The sequence below is a fragment of the Phacochoerus africanus genome, chromosome 9 (genome assembly GCF_016906955.1).
Source record: "Phacochoerus africanus isolate WHEZ1 chromosome 9, ROS_Pafr_v1, whole genome shotgun sequence".
Classification (NCBI taxonomy): Eukaryota; Metazoa; Chordata; class Mammalia; order Artiodactyla; family Suidae; genus Phacochoerus; species Phacochoerus africanus.
The window spans coordinates 76,855,469-76,867,487 of NC_062552.1; the positions used below are offsets into that span (position 1 = coordinate 76,855,469).

Consider the following 12,019-nt stretch of genomic DNA (forward strand, 5'->3'; position numbering starts at 1 on the left):
ACACAACTCTCAGCTCAGAACTCTTTCCAATGAGCCGCTCATCATTTTGAGGGCCACATCGCAACCTCTATTTGAATTTGCACCCAGCTCCGCCACTCTCCTCCCAAACCTAGAGCCTTAGGCCTTAGGAAAGAAAACGCTGAGCCCTGAAGAGAAAGTTACAGGCCAAGCGTTCTGAACTTTCCCCTAAAGGAAAAGTAAAGATTACGCTCTACTCCCGGTGTTAACTCTTACCATTACAGAAAGGCTGTGGCCAGTGGAAAAAAAAAAAAGGAAGTGGAGGGGGGTAGGCAGAGTGGTCTCACTCTGGACCTTAGGGGTGGAGTCCCCGCCTCCTGGTGCAGCAGCAGCAAAGATAGATGGGGAGCCACCTGTCAGAGGGCAGTGGGCGGGAGCCGGGGCCGCAACGGCCGCAGGACCGGAGGGCGAGCGCGACTGAGCGCACGCTCAGAGGAGCCAGCTCGCAGAAGGTGATGGTCTAAGACCCTGGAAGCTGAAGGCCAGTGGGAGGGAAAGATTGTCACGGAGGTGAGACAGAGCTGCGAGAGGTGGAGGATTCTGGAGGTGACAGCAAGGAGAGTAAGAAACTACGCAGGGCGGCCGAAGCTTCTGCGGAGACTCCAGGCGGGCAGCGCTGCAGGAGGGCCCCGCCGGGGCGGGGGTGCCATGTCTCGCGAGCGGCCCCCCCGCACCGACATCCCCCGCAACCTGAGCTTCATCGCTGCGCTGACAGAGCGCGCCTACTACCGCAGCCAGCGGCCCAGCCTCGAGGAGGAGCCAGAGGAGGAGCCAGGAGAGCGCGGGACGCGCCTTGGGGCCCGATCCCGCGCTCACGCTCCAAGTCGCGGGCGCCGGGCCCGCTCGGCGCCCGCCGCAGGCGGCGCGGCCAGAGCGCCCCGCAGCCGCAGCCCCGACACCCGCAAGAGAGTGCGTTTCGCCGACGCGCTGGGGCTGGAGCTGGCCGCTGTGCGCCGCTTCTGCCCGGGAGAGCTGCCTCGGGTGCCCCGCCACGTGCAGGTCCAGCTGCAGAGGGACGCCCTCCGCCACTTCGCGCCGTGCCAGCCCCGCGCCAGAGGCCTCCAGGTAGGCGGCACAGGCACGCCCCTTCCACCGGACCTACCCCACCTGGCCTTGGTGGGTGTGTGGGAGTGCAATTTTTCTAAAAGCAGCCAACTCCACCCCTAACCCTGGGCTGGCTCTTGCTTGCCCCTTTTGGGTGACCAGTGGCTAGTGACTCTGGGTCACTCTCCCAGCAGAGACCCCTTCTGACCTCCCCAACGCCGGGGTGGGTTTCGGATTGGTCTGGTGCCTCGCCCTGACCCCGCCCCCTGTTTCTCCCCTCCCCCCGCTCGGGCTTCCTCCTCTCCCTCCTCCTTTCTCCACAGGAGGCGCGCGCCGCCCTGGAGCCGGCCAGCGAGCCCGGCTTCGCCGCCCGCTTGCAGGCGCAGCGCATCTGCCTGGAACGCGCCGAGGCGGGCCCGCTGGGCGTGGCCGGGAGCGCGCGCGTGCTGGACCTGGCCTACGAGAAGCGCGTGAGCGTGCGCTGGAGCGCCGACGGCTGGCGGAGCCAACGCGAGGCGCCCGCCGCCTACGCCGGCCCGGCTCCACCCCCGCCGCGCGCTGACCGCTTTGCCTTCCGCCTTCCCGCTCCACCCATTGGCGGCGCCCTGCTTTTCGCCTTGCGCTACCGCGTGACTGGCCACGAGTTCTGGGACAACAACGGTGGCCGCGACTATGCTCTACGTGGGCCGGAGCACCCGGGCAGTGGCGGAACCCCGGAGCTCCAGGGCTGGATCCACTTTATCTGAGATGCCTACGGCCAACCACGGAAAAAACCCAAGGCACCCAGGGGCTAGGGGAGCCCGAAGATTTGGCGGGGAGGAATGGGAGAGACCGAGATTGGCGGGGAGCTGCCCTAAGAGAGACAAGTCGGGGAGGATGAAGAGGATGGGGGGAACCAAAGGGGTGTGGGGAGTGGGTGAAATCAACGAAAGTCGGGAGATTGGGGTGGATGCGAGTGGAAGTAACCCAAGGCGTAGGAGAAAGGAGATGGAAAAGGTGCTGGAAGATTAGGGGAAAAAAGCAAAGGGAAGATGGTGACTTTATCTTCCGTGAGGGGGCACTGGAAGAAAGTAGGTTCGTCAGTCCTAGGCAGAGGTTGAGGGTACCTCTTTGGGATTGAGGAAGTATTTGGTGTAAACTAGGAGCCCACGACAGTTGAAATCATTTACACTCCTGGCTCATTCCTCCTCTTACAGGCCTTTGCCACTGCAGGTCCCCCAGCCCCGCCCTTCCTAGCTTTAACTCAGCTATACTTGCCTTGCTTAAGTCCCAGGAACTTGGCCATTGCTCCTCAGTCCCTGGCATTATGACAGGATTCCCCTGTCACCCCTGCCAGTCCCTGGCTTCATTCTCCACTGACTGGCTGAGGAGAGTTGGCAGGTAGCAATTAACACCTCCTTCCTCCAACCTCCAGACAACCCTGGGGATGAAAATGAAAGCAAAACCAACTCTAGGCCTGTCCTTGTAGCCAAGTAATGTGATGCCTAAAAGGTTGGTAGACTCAGGCTTCCAGAAAAATGCCAGCCTTACTTTTCTGGGTGCCTTCTAATGACCTCTAAGCACTTTATGGACTGTATTTGTCAAGGGAATGGTGAGTCATGGGATTCTTTGTGCCTCAGGAAGAAAGGAAGTTATTGACTAGCTGGATAAATTTGGGCAAGTTACTTCACCTCTCTGGGTCCCAGTTTCCTCTTTGAGAAGCTGGATTTGGATTAGGCCCCTTCTTGCTCTAACATTTTATGATCTGTGAGGGGCAGAGTGTGGATTAGAAGCCATGTTCTCCAGCCTACAGTTGGAGTGCTACAGTTCAGAACACACAAGCACTCTGAGCATCTGCTTGGGGCTGACGATGGGTCCTCCAGTTTTTGACACATGTTCCAGACCTCAGGAAGCATTCAATAACCAGCCTGTAGCCTCGGGGCATTCCAGGGCTTCTCAAACCCCTGCTCATCTCTGCCCCTTTCCTGTTGCTCTTGCCTCCATAGACTTAAACCTGGGTGCTTTGAGACAGTTTTGGAGAGGTGCCTCTCTTGGGGAAAACAATGCTTGAGAGCACCAAAGATAAAAGGAAACATGTTGGGGGCTTTCTTGAGGATAAAGGATTATGGGTATAAGAAATGGGAAATAGTTCAAATCAAGAATCAGAGCAACTTGGAGTTCCCATTATGGCTCAGCGGTAATGAACCCAACTAGTATCTATGAGGATTTGGGTTTGAGCCCTGGCCTCGCTCAGTGGGTTAAGGATCCGGCATCACAGTGAGGTGTGGTGTAGGTCACAGATGAGGCTTTGATCCCGCGTTGTGGTGGCTGTGGCGTAGGCTGGCAGCTGCAGCTCCAATTCCACCCCTGCCCAGAAACTTCCATATCCCCTGAACAGAATCAGAGCAACTTGAAAATTAAATGGTACCAGAAGGTGACAGTCTGCTCCATACACTGGGCAAGTGAAACAGGAAAGGCGGACTTTCCTACCCATTCACATTCATGCTTTATGTCACTCCTAGTTTTTCCCTCTCCTCTTACCCTATTTCTAAGCTCTTTCCTTGTCCCCCTTTCATTTTTCTTTTAGCATATAGGGTATTTACCATCATTTTCTCTATTTCCATGTTTCCCTTTCATCCTTGTTGATCTCTGCTATTCCTTCTCCCTCCAGAAGGGGTGGAGAACCTACTTCCTTTTCTCCAAGACCGTGGTTGATCCACCTTCCTTCCTCAGGCTCCTTCTTGACAGTCTTCTAGAAAGAAGAAGGAAAAGTAGTTCCTGATGCTGCAGATGAACAAGGAGCTCCCAGGTAACTAGCTACCCACACCCCTTTCTGTCTGTTACAGATTTCTCAAAAATATCTGGATTCCCCTTTTATCATTCAGTGAGAGAGGGTCCGGGCACATTTGCCCATACATGCATTCAGAGTAGAGTATGGAACTTGTTACTGTGCCTCTCCTCTCCAAAGCCTTAATCCTTTGAAGAAAGATGGCTGGAAAAGAGAAATCCCATCATTCCTCAAATGCCCATTTAAACATCATCCTTTTCTGGTGAAGAAAACAAAGAATTTCATGCATCTCGTGGATCACCTCCAGGTCAGAGTTCCAGCAGAGGGAAGAGAGACAGTGTACTGGACGCCACCAAGCAATGCACCTTTTAATCACCAATGAAGAGCCCAAGGGAGGATAATGGAGCGGGAGACTATGCCAAGGCTCGGTGTATAATAATCTCTTGCTTAATGTGTGTGCATTACTGTTACGTTGTATTAGCAATTGCAACAGCTCATATTTTCTTACTTATCCACTAAAATCTGGTGTCTTGCATGCATTATAATCCTCAAAAAACCCTATGATTTGAGTATTAGTATTCCTGTTTTAGAAAAAAACAGTAACTTGTTCCAGATCACACAGCTAGTAAATGGCAGAGGTAGGATTGTGAACCTAGGTAATCTCCAGAGATGCAGGTTCAATCCCTGGCTTCGCTCAGTAGTTAAGGATCTGGCATTGCTGCAGGCTGCACTGCATAGGTCAAGGATGTGGCTTGGATCTGGCATTGCTGTGGCTGAGCGTAGGCTGGCAGCTGCAGCTCTAATTCAACCCCTCGCCCAGGAATTCCATATGCCGCAGTTGTGGCCCTAAAAAGAAGACCCAAAAAAAACCCAAAAAACCCCCCAAAATCTTGCCATTAAAATAAATATATAAAACAGGATGTTCTCCTGTGGTGCCACAGGTTAAAGGATCCCACATTGCCCAAGCTGTGGCATAAATCGCAACTGTGGCGCAGGTTCAATTCCTGACCCTGGAGCTTCCATATACTGCAGGTGCAGCCAAAACAAAAACAAAAAACCCTTGCCATATATCATCTCTCATTAGGAAAGACAGTTTCCAATTGTGCTCTGCTGTCCCATCCTCCCAGTCTCCCCCACTGGCTTGGAGAAGGCAAAGCACTGAGGGTCCCTAGCTTCATCTGCTCCTTCCAGGGGCTTGCTGTTGTCTCCTGTGCCAGTGTCCCAGCTCTGCAGAATCAGCAAGGAACGACTGCACCTGCCTGCTGGAGAACTTGCGAACCCATTTGAACTCCAGCCTCTCCATACTTTGGAATTCTCGCCTGGCCTTAGCCAGTCTTCTATGCTTGGTATGCTGTGCACCTTCCCATCACCCCTATTAGCCTTAAACAGGCCAATTCCATCAAGTTTCCACTCGAGGGGTCCAGTAGGACAATTGCTGGATGGTCTGTGCTCAAGCAGATACATGAAAACAGGTTCTGGGCAGGGAACTAAGGAGAATCCATTGTTGCTAAACTTTTTCTCTAGGAAGTACCATGGCTCACTCATACCCCTATTCTCAGCTTTAAAGAGCCAAGACATGAATCTTCCGGTTCTTCCCAAACAGAGCTGCCCTAGGGCCTAGGGGTAAGCTGCTAGTCTAATCTGACTTTGGAAACACTAGGAATTTGGCAGAATCTTTAGAGATGCGTCATGTGTGGTGGGGACTTTCCTCTAAAGACTGATGACTAGGAACAGGAACAATTTTGGGTATAACCTGTCTGCCATGAACTGGGAAGTGCCATAAGAGAAACCCTTACCATGGTCAGGAGCTTGGGTCCTTGAAGAAACACAGCAAGAACACTCCTTCCCTGTCTTCTCATCCAGACCTCATATGTCTTCCTACACATTCCTTCTGTTCCTTTGTTTTTCTTTATGAATATAGCTTATCATTTCATAATAAGCCCTAGATCTCCTTTTTAACCTAATCCTGCTTTCCCTTGCTCCTAACTCCTGTTTCTCTGGAGCACCACTGGATCCTTACAATCTGTAGGTCAGAGCATCCAGAGACCTGGAAACGCTTCTCTTTAGAGATCATTGGATGCAGATAAGGACACAAGGTCAGAGATGAGCAGGGACCCTGGAAGGGTCAGAGGATTTGTTAGCGCCACTCCAGATGGAACTTAGACCCAGGCCTCTTGGCCACATCCTATTCCAGGCTACAAAACAGGCCACTCTCCACATGGTCAGACCCAGGATTTTTCATGGCAAGGGATAATGTCAGAGATGTTTCATTTTCTCCTAACTCCCATTCCCTTCTCCATCCAGGCAGAAAGAGAGACAAAAGGGACTGGTATGTCCCCAGCCTTGGCACTTTCAGTGATACTGCTGAAGAACAGTGAAGTTGCTAAAATAATCCATTTAATAGCTAACTTCGAGGGGAAATGAAAGTTGCTGTGTGAATCCCCCAAAACCACTGTTCCCATCAGGTTCTCCCAGAACCACCTCTGACCCTTCACAGTGCAGCCCTGTTCACTGGGCTCCAGACTCACTGGTATTGTGCCTCATTTTGGCCTCCTCATGCAAGTGGCCTCCCTCCTGGATAAAAGACCTCATATTTGAAATAAAGTTGAAATATGAAAAGAAAGTATATCATGAGATATTGAGAAGTATTGTTTGGGGCTAAGGGTGGCAAGAGATGCAGAGGCAAGATTCCTTCCCCACCCCCCATTATTTTGTCATTTCTTTTCTTAAAAAGCCTATTCCCAGGAGTTCCCATTGTGGCTCAGCATAAACAACCCAGCTAGTATCCATGAGATGCAGGTTCAATCCCTGTCCTCACTCAATGGGTTAAGGATCTAGTGTTGCTTAGAGCTGCAGTCGCAGATGCAGCTTGGATCCCACATTACTGGCTGCGGTGTAGGCCGGCAGCTGCAGCTCCGATTTAACCCCCAGCCTGGGAACTTCCATATGCTGCAGGTGCGGCCCTAAGAAGAAAAAACAAAAACAAAAAAAATCCTATTCCCTTCCCTGCCTGCTAGAGTCATCTGGCTATGTGAAAGCTGGGCAGGGAGTTCCCATTGTAGCACAGTGGAAACAAATCCGACTAGAATCCATTGAGGATGCGGGTTCAATCCCTGGCCTTGCTCAGTGGGTTGGGGCTCCAGCGTTGCCGTGAGCTGTGGTGTAGGTCACACATGCATCTCGAATCCTGTGTGGCTGTGGCTTTGGTCAGCAGCTGCAGCCTTGATTCAACCCCTAGCCTGGCGATTTCCATATGCTTCAGGTGCGTCCCTAAAAAGAAAAAGAAAAAGAAAAACTAAAACAAAAAAAGGTTGGGTGGGAATAAGATGTGGAGACACTCCTATAGTAGTATCACACCACCATTTTGGGTAGTGATAGAAAAAGTTACCAGGGCCCAGTGCTTAGGTCCCCTGCACACAGCACCACCTGCTGGTGCAGTTAAAGGGAACAGCTCAGGTAAAAGCCTCGTGTTTCTCCCTTGGTGGGGTATTCTTTTTTTTTCCCGGTCTTTTGTCCTTTTAGGGCTGCACCTGCGGCATATGGAGGTTCCCAGGCTAGGGGTATAATCGGAGCTATAGCTGCCAGCCTATGCCAGAGCCACAGCAACGCCAGATCCAAGCCACGTCTGCAACCTACACCACAGCTCATGGCAATGCCAGATCCTTAACCCGCTGAGCGAGGCCAGGGATTGAACCCGCAACCTCATGGTTCCTAGTCGGATTTGTTAACCACTGAGCCACGACGGGAACTCCATGGTGGGGTGTCCTTAAGGGGGCCATCCAAATTACATTCTGCTCCATAGGCACTGGAGGGAAGAGTGCCTTTTTCTCCATCAAGGGCAACCCCAAAACAAAGGATGAGAAATATTGGCAGGAAGAGCAAGGACCTCTGTCTAATCCAAAATAAAGTGACAAGAAATATATTAAGGGAAGCATCCTTGAAAAAGATCAAGTTCTAACTCCCATGTCACCTGAATGATGAAAGAGTCCAATTGCCCACAAAGTAATGAGACAATATTCCTTATAGGGACGCCCTAGCCCAAGAATAATCAGATGCCTCGTCATGACATCATAATGGCCAAGTTGTGATGTCACTGCCGAGCACCCAGTCCTTAGTATGCATTGTAATTGAAACCAGATATGCTGAAGGGTAGAGCCAGCATGAGGCGCAGACACCCAAGGAGAGGTAAGTGGGGTTCCTTCCATGGCTTATTGCCTAAGGTTGCTCTGTGGCTGTCTTTCCCGACTTGTCAAACAAACATCTTAGTTTGGTGGTAGGTTTGTCTGAAATCTTTCTTCTGCAAACTCCTTCATTGCAGCTTTTGCTGTCCCAAATCCTCAATACATGCAATTCTGATTAGCTAGCCCTTTCACTGGTATTTCTTAGGACAGAGTATAGAACACTGGAGGAAAGTTTCCCTAAATGGGGCAGAAACTCACTACATCTGTTTGGTTAGTCCCAGGGATAGATATAAGTTTTTAACTGCCTGAAGCATACAGCTTTCAGAGTCTTTTTCAAGAAAAATAAATACATAAGGCACAAAAGTGATTGCATTTCAGAATGAGAGACGATATCAACAAATTACAATTTTAAAAAGCTGACAGGGAGTTCTCTGGTGGTCCAGTGGTTAGGACTTGGCACTTTCACCACCACCGCCCAGGTTCAATCCCTGGGTCTGGGAACTGAGATCCCATGTCAAGCTGCTGCATGCCATGGCCAAAACAACAAATAAACCCAACCAATATTACAAAATCAAGAAAAATAAAATTTTTAAATTACCTACATGCAAACCTATATATTTTTTTTACTACAACTTTGTTTTTAGCTGCATGTTCTTTGATAATCTTTTTATATGATGATTATATACAATTTTTCCATAAAAAGGTAATTCTTTCTTCTCTATGATCACTTTAAAAAATTCAGAGTTCCCGTTGTGGTGCAGTGGTTAACGAATCCGACTAGGAACCATGAAGTTGAGGGTTCGATCCCTGCCCTTGCTCAGTGGGTTAATGATCCGGTGTTGCCATGAGCTGTGGTATAGGTCGCAGACGTGGCTCAGATCCCGAGTTGCTGTGGCTCTGGCGTAGGCCGGCGGCTACAGCTCCGAATAGACCCCTAGCCTGGGAATCTCCATATGCTGCTGGAGCGGCCCAAGAAATGGCAAAAAAAAAAGACAAAAAAAATAAAAATAAATAATTCTTGGAGTTCCTGCTGTCGGGCAGTGGGTTGTGAATCTGACTGCAGTGGATTGGGTTGCTGCAGAGTTGTGAATTTGATCCCCTGCACGGTGGGATTAAGGATCCCACGGTGCTGCAGCTATGGCATAGGTAAGAACTGTGGCTCGGATTTGATCCCTGGCCTGGGAACTTCCATATGCCAAGGTGTGTTCTTGATAATTTTTCACCTTCACACCTTGTAAGTAATGATGTCACAATTTTTTTGGCTGCACCTGTAGCATGTGGATGTTTGATCCTCCTGGGCCGAGGATCAAACCTGAGCCTCAGCAGCAACCCAAGCCTCTGCAGAGACAATACCAGATCCTTAACCCACTGACCCACGGCAGAAACTCCACAATTGTTTTTGGCCTTGCTCACAGCATATGGAAGTTCCCAGGTCAGGGACTGAACCCAAGCCACATCAGTACAAGCCGCTGCAGTGACAATGCTGGATCCTTAACCTGCTGTGGCACAAGGGAACTCCAAAATGTAACTGTTTAAAATTTTGTTGTTGTTGTTGAACTTGGAAAAACACTACCAACCCTCTCCCTCTCTCTCCCTCTCTTTTTTGTCTTTTTAGAGCTGTGCCCGTGGCATATGGAAGTTCCCAGGCTAGGGGAGTTGAAGCAGAGCTGCAGCTGCTGGCCTACACCACAGCAACACCAGATCTGAGCTGCGTCTGTGACCTACACCACAGCTCACAGCAACACTAGATCCTTAACCCAGTGAGTGAGGCCAGGGACTGAACCTGCATCCTCATGGATATTAAGTCAGTTTCATTACTGCTGAGCCACAACAGGAACTCCCCTAGATTTCTTTAATATGTGTGGTGTAAGATTTTGGTGCATTTTCAAATTTGCAATAATGAATGTCATAAACTCTGAATTGCTGACATTAGGAGTATTGCTGAAAGCTGTATGTACTAGTTTGTTAGAGCTGCCATAACAAAATACCACAGACTGGGTGGCTTAAACAGCGGAAATTCTCTCACAGATTTGAGGCTAGAACCCTGAGAGCTGGATCAGCAGGGTTGATTTCATTCCAAAGTTCCTCTCTTTTGGCTTGTAGACTGCCATTTTCTCCCTAAGTCTTCACATGGTCTTTCCTACCTGCATATCTGCATCCAAATTTCTTATTATAAGGACAGCAGTCATTGAATTAGGACTCACCCTTAAAGACCTCATTTTAATTACCTTATAGACCTTATCTCTAAATACAGTTACATTCCAAGGTACTGGGAGTTACAACTTTAACATAAGAATTTCAAGGGGACACAGTTCAGCCCATAACACTACACTTAATATTTAACTATTCACAGAAGTAACTGCAAACCACAGATGCATACCTCCTAAACCCAAACTAAATACATCCCCAACTCAACACTGTTAGTCAATCCCAAAATGCCCATGGCTTCTCCACTGCCACTGTATAAAAGGAGAAGTATGATGGAGGGGAAGTCAGAAAGGAAAGAGACATCAATATTGACCAACTGCGGTTTAAATTATTTTTTTCTCAAATTCTACAAAAACCTATGACTATATTAACACATTATTAGGACTCTTTCAGTGCTTTGGAAGAGTGCAAGGGAGAGCCCTTAAGTTCCTCTAGCTTTCTCAGCTATTGGGTAAATTATGTGTTTGATCAGCCCTGCTAATCTTACTGAACCCTGCAAAAGGGAGAGGGTGTTTTCACCAAAGGTTGAGGATGACCTGGTAAATCCAAATTCTGCAGCCCTAGTCCTTAGACTAGGCAGATTATTGTCTTGCAAAAGGTGGGACCCTCCCTTCTCTGATAATGTCAGTCTGGACCACTTCCTCTCTTCCCCTCCCCCATCCCAATCTACTCCATCTTCTAAAGTGTTAGGATGAAACCCACACAAAAGAGGGAGGCTTTAGTCTGCTCTCCAGAACTGCCAGAGGACTTTCTTCTCCTTTCCTTGGATTCTTCCTCTCCTAAATCTGTCTTCAGTTCTGTTCCCTACTCCTAACTTGGGAATGAGTATCCTTCTGAGACAAGAAAGGTGGCTGAGTTGTCTACCCTTCGTAATTTGCAGCCCATGACCAGTGATGTCCAGAGTGACTGACTGAAACCTCCAGGGGCAACCACTAAATTCTTATAGTGCTAGCCGGGCTTTCCAGACAAACAAGCTCATTGTTTGGATTATAAGCGAATGAACTGACAATTGCGAGCAGCCACTGCCTGAAATATTTCACTTTTCCCTTCTTTCATTACATACAAACCACTGGGATATTGTAATAAGTCATGATTTAAGAGAAGATCTGTATATGCCACAGCCCTGGCTTAATCCTAAGAGATTAAAAGTTTCTAATTCTAAAACTGAGAATATTGTTTCTGTTGCTTACTCCTATGATGTTTTTGTGGGATACTAGCTTAAAGGACACAGCTTTTAGGAGCTGAGACTGTTACTAAATGTGCTGAGGGGGAGAGGAGAGGAGTGGGCAAACGCAAGGCACGCAAAAGAAAATAGGGTTCTGAGCTGAAGCACAGATATATTTCTGATGCTTTGCAATCCTAAAAGAGCTCTAGACCTTAGTGTGGAGTGATGAAGAATCAGAAGTAGCAGTTATGATGGTTGAATTTTAGGGGGTACACGAGAAGGGGTGAAGTCTGTGGAATACAGAAGAGTCACTTCTGAAAGTACTGTTCCCATATATGTATAACTGGGTCACTTTGCTGTACAGCAGAAATTGACAGAACATTGTAAATTGACTACAATAAGAAAGAAAAAAAAAAAAAAGTACTGTTCCCAAGTTTTAGTCAGAAGACTGAGAATCCTGACTATACAAATTTATGTCCCAGAATTGTGGTGTGGAATACTGTTTTAGTGTAAACCCTTTCTTGACAGCAAAACCCACGGTCCCAAATATGAGTTACAGCTCCAGGTCCTCTTTACTATGGCAGAAAGGGGGGCCTGGGGAGGTGTGGTGTCCTAACAAGGTGACCCCTCCAGCAC

At 48.9% G+C, this 12,019-nt stretch overlaps 1 protein-coding gene across 10 annotated transcripts; it reads left to right on the forward strand.

Annotated features, from left to right (window-relative positions):
- The first annotated feature begins 282 nt into the window (after positions 1-282).
- Positions 283-6,455, forward strand: PPP1R3E (protein phosphatase 1 regulatory subunit 3E). Of its 10 annotated transcripts, none has more exons than XR_007136969.1 (6): positions 283-1,083; positions 1,386-1,532; positions 3,713-3,850; positions 4,010-4,281; positions 5,021-5,175; positions 6,134-6,455. XR_007136969.1 is itself a non-coding variant. In XM_047795684.1 (3 exons), exons 1-3 carry the CDS (start codon positions 667-669, stop codon positions 3,821-3,823), a joined length of 675 nt encoding a protein of 224 aa, XP_047651640.1. In that variant the 5' UTR covers positions 287-666; the 3' UTR covers positions 3,824-4,390. The 10 variants fall into 10 exon arrangements, 2 of the variants coding, with proteins under 2 accessions (XP_047651640.1, XP_047651638.1); XR_007136968.1 differs by having other exon boundaries at positions 291-1,083; positions 4,137-4,281; XR_007136973.1 differs by lacking the exon at positions 4,010-4,281 and having other exon boundaries at positions 284-1,083.
- Positions 6,456-12,019: the final 5,564 nt, after the last annotated feature.